The sequence below is a fragment of the Platalea leucorodia genome (assembly GCF_965183815.1).
Source record: "Platalea leucorodia genome assembly, chromosome: 14".
Taxonomy (NCBI): Eukaryota; Metazoa; Chordata; class Aves; order Pelecaniformes; family Threskiornithidae; genus Platalea; species Platalea leucorodia.
The window spans coordinates 13,764,140-13,783,058 of NC_138836.1; the positions used below are offsets into that span (position 1 = coordinate 13,764,140).

The 18,919-nt window shown below is 44.5% G+C and overlaps 1 protein-coding gene across 1 annotated transcript; it reads left to right on the forward strand.

Moving 5' to 3' along the window:
* Positions 1 to 459: 459 nt before the first annotated feature.
* LOC309597386 (myosin heavy chain, skeletal muscle, adult-like) lies at positions 460 to 17,815 on the forward strand (the record flags this gene model as incomplete). The annotated part of the gene is made up of 38 exons (XM_082326701.1): positions 460 to 666; positions 754 to 897; positions 991 to 1,147; positions 2,424 to 2,451; positions 2,550 to 2,664; positions 2,747 to 2,839; positions 2,966 to 3,029; positions 3,112 to 3,210; positions 3,316 to 3,419; positions 3,500 to 3,638; positions 4,369 to 4,487; positions 4,585 to 4,734; positions 5,097 to 5,267; positions 5,734 to 6,043; positions 6,196 to 6,266; positions 7,132 to 7,219; positions 7,314 to 7,431; positions 7,606 to 7,729; positions 7,815 to 7,951; positions 8,055 to 8,310; positions 10,481 to 10,723; positions 10,832 to 11,008; positions 11,095 to 11,240; positions 11,328 to 11,418; positions 11,507 to 11,896; positions 12,058 to 12,184; positions 12,360 to 12,478; positions 13,067 to 13,263; positions 13,663 to 13,846; positions 13,933 to 14,098; positions 14,271 to 14,395; positions 14,589 to 14,897; positions 14,998 to 15,201; positions 15,495 to 15,620; positions 15,716 to 15,886; positions 15,973 to 16,077; positions 16,217 to 16,312; positions 17,660 to 17,815. 38 exons carry the CDS (start codon positions 460 to 462, stop codon positions 17,813 to 17,815), a joined length of 5,826 nt encoding a protein of 1,941 aa, XP_082182827.1.
* Positions 17,816 to 18,919: the final 1,104 nt, after the last annotated feature.

Sequence of the window (18,919 nt, forward strand, 5' to 3'; positions counted from 1 at the left end):
GATCTAAAAAGTGAAATAATTTTTAGCACACAAGGTAATACTTTTAACAAGCAAGTACTCTCCTGAAGATTCATCAGTCATAATTAAGGACCAGAACAGAGAGTGATTTTCTCTGGCTGTAGATTCTTTTATGTGAAGATGTCAAATCTGGTCAGAATTCATTAAGGTAAGTTACCAAACAGTAGTCAATATTCAGAAGATGTTCTATTTGCTGTTACAAGGGCTACGTGTTTTAGACAACTAAGTCTCACTCTTGAGTGGGACTTAGGTACTTTTAAGTTCAAATCAAAGTGGTTTTCAGTGGTTGCTTCTAATATATCTTCTGGGAGACTAGCGAGCAATTTATTAGCTAAAGAGCACTAATATAGATTATATTATTCTTCTCAGTGATCCACAACATTTTTTTCCCCACCAGACACCTCTGCTATCGTGCTGACGTGCTCTCAATAAAGTGCAGACATGGCCTCTTCAGACTCTGAGATGGCTGTTTTTGGGGAGGCAGCTCCTTACCTCCGAAAGTCAGAAAAGGAGAGAATTGAGGCCCAGAACAAGCCTTTTGATGCCAAAGCATCTGTCTTTGTGGCTCATCCTAAAGAATCCTTTGTGAAAGGGACAATCCAGAGCAGGGAAACAGGGAAGGTCACTGTCAAGACTGAAGCTGGAGAGGTGAGCAAAATTCAAGCTTCAGATCAGCATTTGATTCCCACTCTGAGCTGTTAGCTGACATACAGCGATCCTTCATTTCCTTGGCAGACCCTGACCGTGAAGGAAGATCAGGTCTTTTCCATGAACCCTCCCAAGTATGATAAAATTGAGGACATGGCCATGATGACCCACCTCCATGAACCCGCTGTGCTGTACAACCTCAAAGAGCGTTACGCAGCCTGGATGATCTACGTAAGTACCAGCAGCAGTCTTCCTCTGGGCGGCTAGGAGGAACTGCTCTGCCAGGCTAAGTGGAAGCCAACGTGCTGTCTCCCTTCCTTGCAGACCTACTCGGGTCTCTTCTGCGTCACTGTCAACCCCTACAAGTGGCTGCCGGTGTACAACCCGGAGGTGGTGTTGGCCTACCGAGGCAAGAAGCGCCAGGAGGCCCCTCCACACATCTTCTCCATCTCTGACAACGCCTATCAGTTCATGCTGACTGGTGAGTGCTTGATTTCCTTTGAACTGCTCTTTGCAACTGACTCTCTGTAGAGGGAAATGTAGGGTATTTTCTGGAAATATTGTGCAACACTTAAAATATCGTGTGTGTGAAATTCATGGAAGTAAATGTAATGGTCTGTGTGAGCTGATTGTCTGTGTTCCCATTAGAATCAATAAAGACCTGGACCTAATGAAAATAATCTAGGAGTACATTCACTGGAAAGAAGACACCTATTTTCTGGTGTAGACTTTACTGACTGTAATGGGATCTTAGATATATGCATAGATTTGTGTATCTTAATCACTAAGCTCACTAGCCTCAGCTGGAGAGTGCAGAGTACAATAATATCACACATACCTTATAAACGATGTGTATACAGTCAATTCAAATTTGCAAGCATCACTGCTAACAACTAAAACAGAATATCTCTGCATTGAATAGGTACATAAGCTTCACTTGATTAGTATGCAAATGGCATTCATGATGGAAAAGATGACCCAGTGGTCTAAAGTACATACAGCCTTTAACGATCTATGTAACCCCTACACTGATCTATGCAATTGTAAATCAATTGCACCTTATAGAGAAAAGTAAACCTCAGAAAACAATGTGAAGGAAAAAAAATAAAGCTTTTAGCATTTAAATTGAATGGCTTTTAAAAAGTTCTTTCAGCTTTCTCCTCTTCCTTCCACCTCTTATTTTCTCTTCCCTATGTGTGCATTGAAATCAAAGATGTGCAGGATTTTAGATGTTCTTTTCCTGTTCTTTTGTTGCAAACTGGGAAATAGATCCAGAATGAAAAAATGAAAAATTAAACTTGTCTGTGTATGATCTCAGGAATACATAATTTCTGTATGTATAGGGGTTCAAAAAAAAAAAAAAAAGAGATGAAAAATAGTGAAAGAGGTTGGTCAGACATTTCCGTTGTTCATGATGCCTCCAAATTTCCATAATATTACTCAGGAAAATTTTACCCTCATGCTGTTAAAGCCAACCTCAATATTTTCATTACATGTACTTACAAGAGAGAAATAACTAGCCTGTTTAGAAGCCAATATCCTGAAAGGCGTAAGACTACAAAAGCTACTCTGAAGTGACTAATAATAATACCTGAAGTTGGGATCATCAAAAGTACCCACTAGAATTCCCAGGGCTTTTCACTCTCTTATGTCCCTGCATCCTCTGGAAGCTTCAGTTCATATTTTTATCCTAGTTTAGGAGTTCTTTGTTATTCATGAGGACTAGGAAAAGCTTTCTTATCTCTGTCTCTTCACAGATCGCGAGAACCAGTCGATCCTGATCACGTATGTACACTCCCTGCTCGGGTCCCTGCGGGGCTGTCGGGTGCCAGGGGACCTCCTGCCTGACCACATGCTCTCTGCCTCTCTCTTTGGTTTGACAGCGGAGAATCCGGTGCAGGGAAGACTGTGAACACAAAGCGTGTCATCCAGTACTTTGCAACAATTGCAGCGAGTGGGGATAAGAAGAAGGAGGAGCAGCAGTCAGGCAAAATGCAGGTGAGTCAAGAACAGACTGAAGGTTCGACGTGCAATTGCCATGTCAGCTAAACACTGTAACTGAATAATTATCATCCTGTAGGGAACGCTTGAGGATCAAATCATCAGCGCCAACCCACTGCTGGAGGCTTTTGGAAACGCCAAGACCGTGAGGAACGACAACTCCTCACGCTTTGTAAGTTGTTGCTTTGAACAAAATCCCTCCTCATTATAACAGTAGTGATGGGCTAGTGCTATTCTCACTTAAGGAGATGGCAATGAAATGCATCTAGGCCAAAATGCTTCTTTTTCCCCTTAACAGGGCAAATTCATCAGAATCCACTTTGGGGCCACAGGCAAACTGGCTTCTGCCGACATTGAAACTTGTAAGAGACTCTCCTGGCCTGATCCCATTCCTGCTAACCCTCCCCAGTACTTGTGCTAACTCTGTCATACTGTCCTTTCCAGATCTGCTGGAGAAGTCCAGAGTCACTTTCCAGCTCAAGGCAGAAAGAAGTTACCACATATTTTATCAGATCACCTCCAACAAGAAGCCAGAGCTCATTGGTAGGAAGATCACTAACTTTTTTGAAGAAAGATCACTGAGCAATAGCTGATTGTGTCATCTGGAAAGCCAAAGCAAGCTTGTTTTTCCCCTTTTATTGCTTTCAGATATGCTCCTCATTACCACCAACCCTTACGATTTCCACTTTGTGAGTCAAGGTGAGATCACGGTTCCCAGCATTGATGACCAGGAGGAGCTGATGGCTACAGATGTAAGTACCTTACCAAACAGGTCATCTGGTGGATAGGAGCCCTGGTACATATACATTTACTTTACTGTTTCTGTTGCCAGAGTGCCATTGACATCCTGGGCTTCACTGCTGATGAAAAGACTGCCATCTACAAGCTGACAGGGGCTGTCATGCACTACGGGAACATGAAATTCAAGCAGAAACAACGAGAGGAGCAGGCAGAGCCCGATGGCACAGAAGGTATCAGCAGAGTCGGCAAACTTTCCAAAAGAGATTGTCACCAAAAGAAGGACTTCAGCAGATTTCAGGCTTTAAATATGCAAAAGTGTAAACTAAATAAATATTTGTTCAATGGCTAAATGACAGTTGGGACTAATGATACCTTTAATTTTATAATGTGACTACTTAATAAATAAGACATCTGGCGTACCGTGCCAGGAAGCCAGGAAGCATGGATGTAAACTCCTGTAACATTATTAGTCATATTTTTGTTGGAATATATTTTGCCATCTCTGCTGTATTGTGGAGTAGTGAACTGGTTCAGCCCTAACAGAATGGGAAACTGTGCTCCTATTCACCCTATCTTATTGGGGGGAACTCTGATGTGAGATGTTCATTTGATTAGTCTCTGTCATAGCAGGAAGTACAATCCATGCCTCCAGCTCTCTGAGCAATGAATCCTCTTGGTATACGACTAGAAAGAAAGTATGAAGTCCCACAGTCATGCCTGAAAAAGGATGAAAGCAATGAGTTCTCTTGAAGAACATTTGTAGAAACCGAAGCTCAGAAAGTGATGTAGACTCTAAATCCTGAAGACAACAGAGAAATTATCTTTGTAGCTTTGACTCAGACATTTTTGTGTAACTCTGTAACAGTGAACACTGCTGTTACTTTTGAGACAGTCCCTCAAGGACCAAATTTTAGGAATTGTCCAATATTTATTTCTGTCTCACTCTTTTCTGGTGTTTAGTGGCTGACAAGGCTGCCTACCTGATGGGTCTGAATTCAGCTGACCTACTCAAGGCGCTGTGCTACCCCCGAGTCAAAGTGGGGAATGAATATGTGACCAAGGGTCAAACTGTGCAGCAGGTAGGAAAAATGTGGTAACCTGGAACATGCTTTGATGGTTCCTGTTGATCCTCCTCTGCTGTCTACAGTAACCTCCAAACCTTTCTCCTTGCTCTAGGTGAACAATTCAGTGGGTGCTCTGGCAAAGGCTGTCTATGAGAAGATGTTCCTGTGGATGGTTGTTCGTATCAACCAACAGCTGGACACCAAGCAACCCAGACAGTACTTCATTGGTGTCCTGGACATTGCTGGCTTTGAGATCTTTGATGTAAGGAACATAGTTTTCCTAGCAATTTCATAGAAGGACAATTGAGAGTAAAGGGAATTTTGAGATGCATTTTTAATAGAAGTTAGTATCTTCCTACACTTATTTGCAGGGCTTTTGGAGTCACCTTTTTTAATCCTGCAAAATAATAATAATAGAAAACTAATGTCCTAATTACACTGAATTTGAAACCTTCTCTCTTTTCTAAATGCAAAGCCTATCCTAGAGAGAGAGCATAGGAAAACTACACAGGAAGAGGCCTTGTGTTTAAACTATCACCCATGATGAATTAGGATTGCACAAGAAAACACCTTGCTGTTATTGCTGAACCTTGAAAATGTTGCATGTCTTTTTATGTCTGGCAGTTCAATAGCTTTGAGCAGCTGTGCATCAACTTCACCAACGAGAAACTGCAACAGTTCTTCAACCACCACATGTTCGTGCTGGAGCAGGAGGAGTACAAGAAGGAGGGGATTGAGTGGACGTTCATTGACTTTGGGATGGACCTGGCTGCCTGCATTGAGCTCATTGAGAAGGTATCCTTCCTGTTCAAGTGTTGGAACTTCCATACTTGCCAAGAGACATACTTAAGAAACGTGAGAACATTCCGGCTTTTTCAAATATATACCCTGTGAAAATGGCAAGAGGGTGGAAGTGGTTTTGGTGCTCATACTCAGATATCAGGACTTTTGGTGAGAGTACACATTTGCAGATTACAAAATGAACTGTCATGCTCTGTAAGTACCTATCAGTAAAGAAGGTTTATGGAGAGGATAGTATTTTGCAATGCCGTATTTGTAATTTTTTCATCAGCAAAGGCATTTACACAAGTTCAAATGAAACAGCAACACTGGAAAAAGTTGAGCCTTAGTTAATTTTCTGTGACTTATTGTCATGAAACGCACGGGAACAGCTTTGTCTTCTGACTCCAGCAACTTTCCAACCAAGGGATGTCTCCTTTCTCATCTATTTCTCCCTCTTGTCTGTTGAAATGTCTTCCAGCCCATGGGCATCTTCTCCATCCTGGAAGAGGAGTGCATGTTCCCCAAGGCAACTGACACCTCTTTCAAGAACAAGCTCTATGACCAGCATCTGGGCAAGTCCAGCAACTTCCAGAAGCCCAAGCCTGCCAAAGGCAAGGCTGAGGCCCACTTCTCCCTGGTGCACTATGCTGGTACAGTGGACTACAACATCTCTGGCTGGCTTGAGAAGAACAAGGACCCCCTGAATGAAACTGTCATTGGGTTGTACCAGAAATCATCCGTGAAGACACTGGCTTTACTCTTTGCCAACTATGGTGGAGCAGATGCAGGTCAGCTCTGTGAAAACTATTTTCGGTGTGGGACAATGTTGACATAGAATTAAAGCAGTAAACACTAAATATTTAAAGTTGTTTTGTGTTCTGTAGTCTCCAATATGCAACATCTGTATTTTAATACTTTTTTTCTTTTCTTTCATTTGCAGAGGCTGGTGGTGGCAAGAAGGGTGGCAAGAAGAAGGGTTCTTCTTTCCAGACTGTCTCAGCTCTTTTCCGGGTACAGTACTGCATTTGTTATCTCTTTGTAACATGAAGAAAGAGGGTGAACTAACATTAAATTTGAAAGGGCTATTTTGCATTGCTGTAACAGTGGTAAAATTCTTTGGAAATTCCACATCAGGTTTTCCAGTATCAATTTCAATATTGCTAATAAGTTGTGTTCAAAAATAAGCATTCAGTCTTCAAAGATCATGCAAATCTAATCCTTTTGTTTGTTTGTTTGTTTGTTTGTTTGGAGAGGGTATTATTCAGATCTTTATATTTTTATGTCTTTGGGTCAGACTAGAGCTATGATTTTTTCCCAGGATCAATTTCAATATTGCTAATATGTCATGTTTAAAAATAAGCATTCAGTCTTGAAAGATCAAGAAAATTTGATTTTTTTTTTTTTGTTTGGAGAGGATATTATTCAGATCTTTATATTTTTATGTCTTTGGGTCAGTCTAGAACTGCAATTTTAGCATTCCTGCACTTCTGTGAGATTGATATGTTGGGGAATTGAGAGTCTCCTTATAAACATTCTCCAAGGAGATAGTTATCTTATTTGAAAAAAAAACACTTTTTAAACTTAAGTAGATTGACTTTCGAAGGTTGAACATGAAAAACCTAAAAGTTAATTACTTTGTGTGAAAGTGTGAAATTTTGTATTAGTTTCCACTGGATCAATAGCACATAGTAGTATTTCAGTCTTTAAAAATGGTGTTCAATATCTTTAAATAGAAGAAATATTTGGTTTCTGTGGCTTTACCTAAGTGTTCTGAAACCCAGCTAATTCTGAGATTAAACTTGTAAAGTCATTACCATGGGCTTGACGTGTCAAACAATGAACATAGGCAACTCACATTACCAACTGGTCCCTCTAGGAGAATTTAAACAAGCTGATGACCAACCTACGGAGCACTCACCCCCATTTTGTCCGTTGCATCATCCCAAATGAAACAAAAACACCTGGTAAGACGCTCAAGAAGAAAGACAACTTCCTCTGATACAGCCATTCCCCTCTGCACTGGAAACTGTGGTATTCATTTATGCTCTGAATTGCTAGGTGCCATGGAGCATGAACTGGTACTTCACCAGCTGCGGTGTAACGGCGTGCTGGAAGGCATCAGAATTTGCAGGAAAGGTTTCCCCAGCAGAGTTCTCTATGCTGACTTCAAGCAGAGGTAGGAGCACTGCCCTTCTCAACATCATTAAAAGCAGTGTTGGTTCGTTCATATATGTTCATTCAGGCTGGACACTGTTGTCAAAAACAGCTGTATATGATCTGGTGGGGTTCAGCAGCTAGTGTGTGTTGGTTGGGACAAAACAACCTTATCTTCCTTTTTCTCTTTTCACAGATACAAGGTGCTTAATGCCAGTGCTATCCCAGAGGGACAGTTCATTGATAGCAAGAAGGCTTCTGAGAAGCTTCTGGGGTCAATCGATGTGGACCACACCCAGTACAAATTTGGCCACACCAAGGTACAAACCCTCCTTCACTCACTCTCTGCCTGTCTGTGCTTTGCTCTACCTGACAGTGATGTATGGCAACATTCCCTTTCTCAAGGTGTTCTTCAAAGCTGGGCTGCTGGGACTCCTGGAGGAGATGAGGGATGAGAAGCTGGCACAGCTCATCACTCGCACACAGGCCAGGTGCAGGGGCTTCCTGATGAGAGTGGAGTACCAGAGAATGGTGGAGAGGAGGTAGACATTCCTCATCTTCAGTTAAAGTCACTGTACGTGGGGGAAAGTGTTGGCACACTCATCATGCTGAAAATATTCAATGCACATTTTAATTATGCTTCAGGGAGTCCATCTTTTGCATCCAGTACAATGTTCGTGCATTCATGAATGTCAAGCACTGGCCCTGGATGAAGCTGTTCTTCAAGATCAAGCCCTTGCTGAAGAGTGCAGAATCTGAGAAGGAGATGGCCAACATGAAACAAGAGTTTGAGAAAACCAAGGAAGAGCTTGCAAAGTCTGAGGCAAAGAGGAAAGAGCTGGAGGAGAAAATGGTGGCTCTGCTGCAGGAGAAAAATGACCTGCAGCTCCAAGTGCAGGCTGTGAGTTTATTATCACCATTAATTTATTGCTCAGAAAAGGGGCCTATACATTCAGGCTGTTCTTTATGAAACAGAAGGTCAGACTATGGGAGACTAAAAGTCAGATATTTTGTGAATTATCCATTATATGTATGTGAAGTTGAGGAAACAAGTGTCTGGCAGTGGCATGGTGAGCGCTCCAACAGTCAGTGCAAAGAAGGAGGGACCTTCAAGTGGGAGTCAGTGCTCTTGCCTTCAGAGGAAGGAGGCAGGTGTAGGTAGCCAATATGAAATACTCAGAGCAAAGTTTTACCTGAACTCTGAGCAGGTGAGTCCTGCAGGGGGTATCTCCATCTCACCAGGATGTAGAACAATGAATTCATTTTGGAGCATAAATGCAAGCCAGAGTTGAAAGTGGTACTTGTGAATTCAGGTGCAGGAAAAACCATGCACCCTTTGCTCAATAACTATCAGTTAATTATTCACTCAGTAATTGGGAAATACAGCTTCAAATTTCTCCTTAGTCTAAGAATATATAGACACAGAGTTCCCGTTTCCGAGAAAAAGTCACGCCATCCAGGGGGGTTTCTTCCCTCAGTTTTTAATTACACAAGAGCTCTGTATACTTTAGACTTAACTGGTATGAATCAGGGTCATAAACGAAATTTATAATGAAGCAAAAGTTTTCGGGTTTCTTTTAACATTGTAGTTTTTTGCATCTCTAATCTAGATTTTATGTGGTAGCTCCATTACAAGCAACATCCTGTGGTAGTAAAATCATTAATATTTAAGATTGAGAGGTCTGGCTAAGAAGTCATCCTTATTAAAAGAACATTCCTTTCCACTAAAAGCCATCTTTCCATAATGTACTTGTGTTGGGGTCCCCAGCCTGGGGGGCACAATTTAGAACAGGTCAGATAGAAGCTTTATTAACTATAAACACTGAGAGAACATTCGGACAGCATCTCCCCCTCTGCTCCACTGTTCTCTGCCAATTGATGGAAGAGACCTGACCTATATACTGTATCAGAAAAAAAGAAAGTGGTGAGGAAAAATAATCATTTCAATGTTAACAAAGCCAGGTATCCATCCTTGGATGGATAAGTGGCTTGCTAACTGCAACAATTCTAAGGAATCAAACAGTAAATAACATGACAGTATGGAGAAACTGGGTCTTGGTGGAGCTTTAGGAATGGCACACCCAGTGTTACCTTAGCTAAGAAGCAGGGAGTTGGAAACAATCATGGATTGTTAGCTTTTAGTTGAAAGGAATATTCTTTTAGTAAAGATAACTTCATAGCCAGATCTCTCAATCTTAAATCTTAATAATTTTATCACCACAATCCTATGAACTTTGTAGACACACAGCACTTCACAAAATAAAATATTGCTTAAAAATATACACAAAAGTATTTGATATTCAGATGCCACCTTGCAAAGTCATCTTAAGCTACTCATTAAGTTACCTAAATTGCCAACTAAAAATGGAACACTGTACTTAATTACCCAGTTATTTGAACATTCCCATAGAAAATGGGAACACCATGTTACCTGTTTTCCCTAGTATATGGAGAAAAATAAGTATGCTATTGGACTTTCTTGTAAGATATTTGCCTTTCAAATTCATCTGGAACAAAACAAATTCATTATACCAAAAGCCCACCAAGGAGTAAGACGATGTGGTGATCAGCTGAAACCAGCATATGCCACTCCAGACACAGGATGGAAGGATGACACACAGGTAGCTGATTTACAAGGGTAAGACCCCTACTTGTGCAAGCAGCAGTCACAATACATTTAGAGAAAGAGTAATCTTTTTTCTATTAAATTATTTTTGAGACGACCACAGCCTTTACTCCCAACATAATAATGGATTCAGAAGGATTCAGTTACAAAAGAAAAGATATTGAATACTGCGTTTGTGAAGAGAAATGTCTCCAGGCCCTTTCTCTTCTAGGTAAATGACAAATTCTCACACCTACCACATCTGTGAGATATTTTTAGGACAGAGAAAAAAGTTTAGGAATCAATATTGTTTCCAACACAGAAGCTGAATAATGCATCCCAGGGGGAAAAAAAAAAAGAAAAAAGATTAAAGTTGCTTGAGGAGAGGCCACCTTCAGGCCACATTTTAACACAGACTTACAAAAGTTCAGAAAACAAACCAAGAAAATCTGTGTCTCCCCACCAGGAAGCAGACAGCTTGGCTGATGCTGAGGAAAGATGTGACCAGCTCATCAAAACCAAAATCCAGCTGGAGGCCAAAGTTAAAGAGGTGACTGAAAGAGCCGAGGATGAGGAGGAAATTAATGCTGAGCTGACAGCCAAGAAGAGGAAACTGGAGGATGAATGTTCAGAGCTGAAGAAAGATATTGATGACCTTGAGTTAACACTGGCCAAGGTTGAGAAGGAAAAACATGCCACCGAAAACAAGGTATAAGGCAGAAGATGTCACTCTCACAGAAAAGCCCTCTATTTTGCTATCCAGTATGAAGGTTTTAAACAACATTTTTTATCTGCACTCACTCCCTTCTTCTCAAAGGTGAAAAACCTCACAGAGGAGATGGCAGCCCTGGATGAGACCATTGCCAAGCTGACAAAAGAGAAGAAAGCCCTCCAAGAGGCCCATCAGCAGACACTGGACGACCTGCAGGCAGAAGAGGACAAAGTCAATACGCTGACCAAAGCCAAGACCAAGCTGGAGCAGCAAGTGGACGATGTAAGCACACAGGCAGAGAGCAAGAATAAGTCCAGGTATGGAGTTCGACCTGGCTGGCAGAGCACTGATGGTCTTGTTCTTTGTAGCTGGAAGGGTCCCTGGAGCAAGAGAAGAAACTGCGCATGGACCTTGAGAGAGCTAAGAGGAAACTCGAAGGAGACCTGAAGCTGGCCCATGACAGCATAATGGATCTGGAAAATGATAAGCAGCAGCTGGATGAGAAACTGAAGAAGTAAGTGCGGCTGTGGGGCACCTGAGTGCTGGGCTGGTGCCCTTGTCTTCTTCCTTTGAGCTCTAACACGGTTTGCTTTGCCCAAAGGAAAGACTTTGAAATCAGCCAGATCCAGAGCAAAATCGAGGATGAGCAACTTCTGGGCATCCAGTTACAGAAGAAGATCAAGGAGCTGCAGGCAAGTCTCCATTCCTTCCCCTCTTTCACCCAGTCTCAGGTCAGGTAGGAGGAGGGCACGGGTGTGAAGGGTCCCTAATGTTCCCCAGGCTCGCATTGAGGAACTGGAGGAGGAAATTGAGGCAGAGCGAACTTCTCGGGCAAAAGCAGAGAAGCATCGGGCTGACCTCTCGAGGGAGCTAGAGGAGATCAGCGAGCGCCTGGAAGAAGCAGGAGGGGCTACTGCAGCTCAGATTGATATGAATAAGAAGCGTGAGGCAGAGTTTCAGAAGATGCGCCGTGACCTCGAAGAGGCCACGCTGCAGCACGAAGCCACGGCTGCTGCCCTGCGGAAGAAGCATGCGGACAGCACAGCTGAGCTTGGGGAGCAGATCGACAACCTGCAACGAGTGAAGCAGAAGCTGGAGAAGGAGAAGAGTGAGCTGAAGATGGAGATTGACGACTTGGCCAGTAACATGGAGTCTGTCTCCAAAGCCAAGGTACAGAGGTTCTGTCAGGTTACTGCCCTATGATACATGACCTGATACATGATTTTGAACCTTCTGTTTGCATTTTGCTATCACACACAGTTGCATTGTTTTTCAACATGAGAACAATATGCTAGAATTTTGTGTTTTATTTACATGTATTTTACATATAGGCAAACCTGGAAAAAATGTGTCGCACTCTGGAAGACCAGCTAAGTGAGATTAAGACAAAAGAAGAGGAGCATCAGCGCATGATCAATGACCTCAATACTCAAAGAGCACGTCTGCAGACAGAAGCAGGTAACATGCCCCCACATGCCTCAGGAATGGGAGAACCTGTAACTGATGATGACAAGAAAAAGAATGATGTTTTACTCAAAGTGGTCTACACTCTGTAAGCTGGTATACAGTGCTTTAAAGACATATTGATTTAGTATTGCTTTTTAAATTACAGTCTCTCTGTAAAATTTCTCAGGTGAATATTCACGCCAGGTGGAAGAAAAGGATGCTTTGATATCTCAGCTATCCAGAGGCAAACAGGCTTTTACTCAACAGATCGAGGAACTAAAGAGACATTTAGAGGAAGAAATAAAGGTAAAGGGTAAAGGTATTCCTGTAGGGGGCTTGACCTTGGATTCAGATTCCATTTACTTTCAGGATATTTCCTACTCTCACATAAAATCTGAATATGTTAGCCATATCATTTTAATGTCCCTCTCTAAACTATAGGGACAATTTTGCCACCTCCCTCTCTAGTGTGGGAAGAAAAGCTGAGCAGGGCATCACCTCCAACCTGGATACTGAGACAGAGAAGGACAACTTTAGGTCTTTATTTGGATTAATGATGGCATATTAAAAAAGGATGAGTTATATATATAAAACTGCGTTTCTTATTCTACTTTTCCATACTGGAAGCTGAAACTTTAGAACATCCTTAAAAGGATTCAAAAATTCCCAGCTTTATAGTTGTGATTAGAGTTTACCCATCATCTCTCCTGAGGTAACGTTATAGATTCTGATGAATGAAGCGATAAGAAGCAGCACAGACTATGGAATCAATGTATCTTTTTCCCTTGGGCTGACTTTAAACGTCAGATTCAAAGAGCTTTCAACAACTGTCCCTAAGTTAACATTCTGTTGCCTCACAGGCAATTCCTTGTCCCAATCCCATTGTCTCCCCAGGCCAAGAACGCCCTGGCCCATGCCTTGCAGTCAGCGCGCCACGACTGTGACTTGCTCCGGGAACAATATGAGGAGGAGCAGGAAGCCAAGGGGGAGCTGCAGCGTGCCCTGTCCAAGGCCAACAGCGAAGTGGCCCAGTGGAGAACCAAATACGAAACGGATGCTATTCAGCGCACGGAGGAGCTGGAGGAGGCCAAGTACGTGGGGAATGTGGGGAAGGCTGGCAGAAACCAATAACAGAAACTTGAAAAGAGCATTGAGATGCTGAAAGGCGAAAGCCCAGTAGCAGGTTGGGGAGGAGTTATATGCAACAGAAATATGCACTATAAAGGGTGTTGTTTTGAAAAAGACAAGGCAAATAGGCTACATGCGGAAGAATGCAGGAGAAAGGCAATGTGTGGTGTGTGCAGAGGACAGCGGGACAGCTAGACCCTGGAGGAAAAAAAAGGGAAGAAAAATAAGTGGCTGGGAAAGGCTCTGCACTGTGTGCATGGGGACCAAATACTGCAAAGTGCCTCAGCACTGTGGTGAAAGTGAAAAAAACCAATGATGTCCATTTTAGTCCCCAGTTATGAGCTGTGCTTACCACCTCCCAGGAAGAAGCTGGCACAGCGCCTGCAGGATGCAGAGGAACACGTTGAAGCCGTCAATGCCAAATGTGCCTCCCTGGAAAAGACAAAGCAGAGGCTGCAGAACGAAGTGGAGGACCTGATGATTGACGTGGAGCGATCGAATGCTGCCTGCGCAGCTCTGGATAAGAAGCAGAAGAACTTTGACAAGGTCTTTTGGGCTCCGGACCTGGGGCTCGTGGGCAGAGCATTCCCTCCTGATTGCCACATCCATACTCACGCCCTGTTTCTCTTCAGATCCTGGCAGAATGGAAGCAGAAGTATGAAGAAACGCAGGCTGAGCTGGAAGCCTCCCAGAAGGAGTCTCGCTCTCTCAGCACGGAGCTGTTTAAGATGAAGAATGCCTATGAGGAGTCCCTGGACCACCTGGAAACGCTGAAGCGTGAGAACAAGAACTTGCAGCGTAAGTCCCTGGGCCTCTGCTCCTGGCAGGGCTTTCTCACTCTGCACCACTACCCACCGCTCCACATGGGTCTGTGCCTGCAGGTCTGCAAAGCTGCCTGTCCCCTTGGTGTGGCAGGGCCCTTCCCATTCTGCTCTGTGCCTGACCATGCCCTTGGTCTTTGTTCCCACAGAGGAGATTTCTGACCTCACGGAGCAGATTGCCGAGGGAGGAAAGGCGATTCATGAGCTGGAGAAAGTCAAGAAGCAGATTGAGCAGGAGAAATCTGAAATCCAGGCTGCCTTGGAGGAAGCTGAGGTACATGCCTGTAATCACTGGTGTCTGCACTAAAATTAGGAGCAACAGGGAAATATGGCTAAAAACTGCTTGGTCCCCCTCTGTTCTGGCTGGGGAGTGCAGCCAACTGAGATTCCCTGAAATGTTCTGTAATGGCCTAGAAAGCAAGCAGTAGCTTCATTGACGTTACAAATGTTTGTGTCCACTTGTCCAGGCCTCCCTAGAACATGAAGAGGGCAAGATCCTGCGCCTCCAGCTTGAGCTCAACCAGGTGAAGTCTGAAATTGACAGGAAGATAGCAGAGAAAGATGAGGAGATCGACCAGATGAAGAGAAACCACCTCAGAATTGTGGAGTCCTTGCAGAGCAGCCTGGACGCTGAGATCAGGAGCAGGAATGAAGCCCTGCGGCTGAAGAAGAAGATGGAGGGAGACCTGAATGAAATGGAGATCCAGCTGAGCCATGCCAACCGCGTGGCTGCAGAGGCACAAAAGAACCTGAGGAACACACAGGCAGTGCTCAAGGTGCGTTCAGCAAAGCTACAGGAAAAGACAAGACATCCGTGACATTTTTGGCACCCAAGCGCACACTGCCGCCTTGCAACTTCTCTTGCCTCTTTTACAGGATACCCAGCTACACTTGGACGATGCTCTCAGGACACAGGAGGACCTGAAGGAGCAGGTGGCCATGGTGGAGCGCAGAGCAAACCTGCTGCAGGCTGAAATTGAGGAGCTACGGGCAGCCCTGGAGCAGACGGAGCGGTCGAGGAAAGTGGCTGAGCAGGAGCTTCTGGATGCCACTGAACGTGTGCAGCTCCTCCATACCCAGGTAAGGGTGTGATGCAAAAGCAGTTGTGTTGACACCTTACAAACACAGAGGGCTGCTATCTAGCAGAGGATAGGGCAGGACAGTGGTCTAGAATGGCCTCTCTACTGCTACCCACAAGGAAAGGCATGCTGAGAGCCCATCACCTGAGCCCACCACTGACATTTTGTAAGCAAGCACTTTAAAAAGAATTCCAGATTTTGAATTGCAAGCTTGAAGAGTAAAGACTTGGCTCAGACTGTAGGTTTGAGACTGCAGGGCTCAGAGTACAAGTCTTCCAATCTCTCTTTACGCAGAACACCAGCTTGATCAACACCAAGAAGAAGCTGGAAACAGACATTGCCCAAATTCAGAGTGAAATGGAGGATACGATCCAGGAAGCCCGCAATGCTGAAGAGAAGGCCAAGAAGGCCATCACAGATGTGAGTTGGAAGCTCCTTTCACTGCTGATGGTGGGTGTATTCTTCCCCAAAATGTCTTCAGCCCCAAAATGGCTTTGACCCTTTGCTGTCATCAGGCAGCCATGATGGCTGAAGAGCTGAAGAAGGAGCAGGACACCAGCGCCCACCTGGAGAGGATGAAGAAGAACCTGGACCAGACGGTGAAGGACCTGCAGCACCGTCTGGATGAGGCTGAGCAGTTGGCTCTGAAAGGAGGCAAGAAGCAAATCCAGAAGCTGGAAGCCAGAGTGCGTAGGGCTGCTATTTGTGCATGAGTGAACATGTCCCTTGGAGAGATACCAGGGAAGCTCCAAAGATGGGCTTCTCATTGCAGGTGCGGGAGCTGGAAGGGGAGGTTGATGCTGAGCAGAAGCGCAGCGCTGAAGCCGTGAAGGGTGTGCGCAAGTACGAGAGGAGGGTGAAGGAGCTGACCTACCAGGTAAGGCAGGAGGCCTCTGCGGGCTGACATGTTCTCTTGTAGGAAGTAAAAATTTTTGCACTTGATTGCCAAGGGCAATTGCTAACTCACATGGTAGGGAAAGCAATTCACTCTTTTTCCTCCTTACCAACCACTCTAGTCTGAGGAAGACCGGAAGAATATTCTCAGGCTCCAGGATCTGGTGGACAAGCTGCAAATGAAGGTGAAATCCTACAAGAGACAAGCTGAGGAGGCTGTAAGTATTGCTTGTAGTGGTAACAAACATCACTTTCTGAGGAGGAATACAAATCATACCGTAAATGAATATCAGTTTTTTGGAAAGCATAGAAACTGGTGAACAATGATGGATTTCAAGTGCAGGGAAAGAAAGGTCAGTCATCTGGGAATGGTTTAGTGTGTGCCTACAAGAAAAACGTCCTTGTAAATTTAGTAAGGAGTTGTTACCCATGAGAAATTTAACTACTCTAGGAACATAATCCTGAGAGTATGGTTGACATTGCTTTCTTTTGGCCAGTTTCCTCTCAGAGAAAAACTAAGGAATGTCCCGCAGTCTTTGCTTTACAGGACAGACTGAAAAACATGGCTCACAACCAGCCTTTCAGCTGATAAATTGAGTCAGGTTCTTTCCTGCATAGGCCAGTATAGACCTGTTTTGCTGTCCTATGATGAGTGAATGATTTGTGAGAGAGACATGGATGGGTTCTAATTGACTCATGTCTGTGAAGTTCTTCACCTTATACAAGAGAGTGAAGACCTAGGATACTGAGCCAGAATAGGAGACAGAAATGCTTAGCTCATCTGCTGAACTGGAAATAAGTTTGAATTTCTTCTGCAAAGCAACATTCTTCATAAGACAAAGTGATGAGATATGTGACTGCAGACAGTGGCTGGAAGAGGAGGGTGGATTGTGGGGAGTGTTGTGTGGCTACAGAAGAAGAAGGAGATGGGCAGTTACCTGACAGTGCTGTCACAGCAGACATGGAGGAGGAAGGAGAAGCTATACTCAACTACTGGGGAGTGGCAGGAGGGGGCAGGTACTTCTTCCCTGAGGATACCATATACACTCACCTTTGGGGAGTAAACATGTTCTTTCTTGGTGCTGCTGCTCTTTCTTAGCCCTAACCTTTGAGTGTAAAGGATAACAAATTGAAGCCCAAACAGCTTTTCTTGATAGCTAAAAACCGAGACTGCTGTGCTGTCCATCCCCCTCTCCACATTTCACGGGGCAGAACTGCAATAACAATTCAAAAGCTGTTTTAGTTGGTTTGGATGGGATACTCTAAAGCAAGGAAGGATGAGGAGGTCTGTGTGAGGCTTCTGGATCATCAGTGGTAGGTGGGAGATAGAGGTCTGTGCTTTACAGAATTATGTTCAAACCCTGTTGTGCTCTGTCTACAATGGATCTTCTAAAAAGGGGAGGATGAGGAGGTCTGTGTGAGGCTTATGTGTAAGCAGTGGTGGGTGGGGAATGGAGGTTTGTGCCTTCCCCCAGGGAAGAGCCACAGCCCTGCAAGGCCGAGGCGCGGGAGGAGTGAAACCCCTGCCCTGGGCTCCTCACCACCAACTCCCTCTCCCTGCACAGGAGGAGCTGTCCAATGTCAACCTCTCCAAGTTCCGCAAGATCCAGCATGAGCTGGAGGAAGCCGAGGAGCGGGCTGACATTGCAGAGTCGCAGGTCAACAAGCTCCGAGTCAAAAGCCGGGAGTTTCACAGCAAGAAGATAGGAGAGGAAGAGTGAGGATGTCATGAGGCAACAAAGTGACCTGAGGGCTGCACAAAATGTGAACCTCTTGGTCACTTTCTTCTGCAATTAGTCTTTGTACCCACCTCAATGTCTAGACAATAAAGACTGTAGATCCTCTGCATACACAGTATAAATAGTGCATTCTTTGGGTTTTTTTCTGATCAAGCTTGGAATATTGCATTGCAGAACAAGTTTTCTTACTTTTCCTGGTTGGGGGAAGGGCAATGCAAGGGCTAGGGAAGGGCTAATGCAAGCTCAGGACTGAGGACTCGCAAACTTAGAGCCTGGCCATTCCTGTGGAGACTACTGATATCCAGCCCGTGCTCTCTTCCTTCTGCACCAGCTCCTTGCCCTGCCCTCGCATACTCTTAATGCTTCTCCCATTGTCCTTTCAGCACAGCTTACTTCCCATGTGAGAGGCAAGAGAGGGTGATCCCTTTCTTTTCTCCTTTCCCTGCGTCTGTTTGTGATCCTGGCAGTCACAAACCCTAAACATCAGTCTCCGAGTAAGTTATCAGAAGTCACAGTACGCTGCACCATGAAGGAGTCCCTTGGCAGAGATGATTTTCGGCACAGAGAGCATTGTTGCGACACATCGATAGTGCCCCTAAATTGTGCCATCTCTCTTACCCTGGATTCCCTCAGCTGCTGCCACCAGCTGCTCCTAGTTTCTCTGCAGTGGACAAAACACTGAGTCCTGCCTGGGGTGATGGGCTGGAAGGACTGCCCCTTAGGGCCCCTTTCTCATGCACTGTGTGGCACCAACACACCTCCTCAACACATCACCTCGAAGGTCCGCCTTGTCACCTCTTGCACAGCAGGCTGCATGTGGCATTGCCTCAAGCAAGAGAAAAGAAGAAAACTGATGGGTGTACCTCTCCATTCCTTCCTCACATACGCTTTTGGCCTCCCTACAGTCTAAACAGCCAATATGTTTTGGGGAAGAAGGGAAAGGGATGAGGCAAGAAGGGAAGGGGGAAATTGTCAGACGCTCTCTCCTTCATTCAGACCCTGACCTGAACAGCAGAGGCACGGTGGGCACGTACAACCGCAAAGTCTCATGTGCTCTATCAGCCGTCTCAGCTGGATTATTTCGAT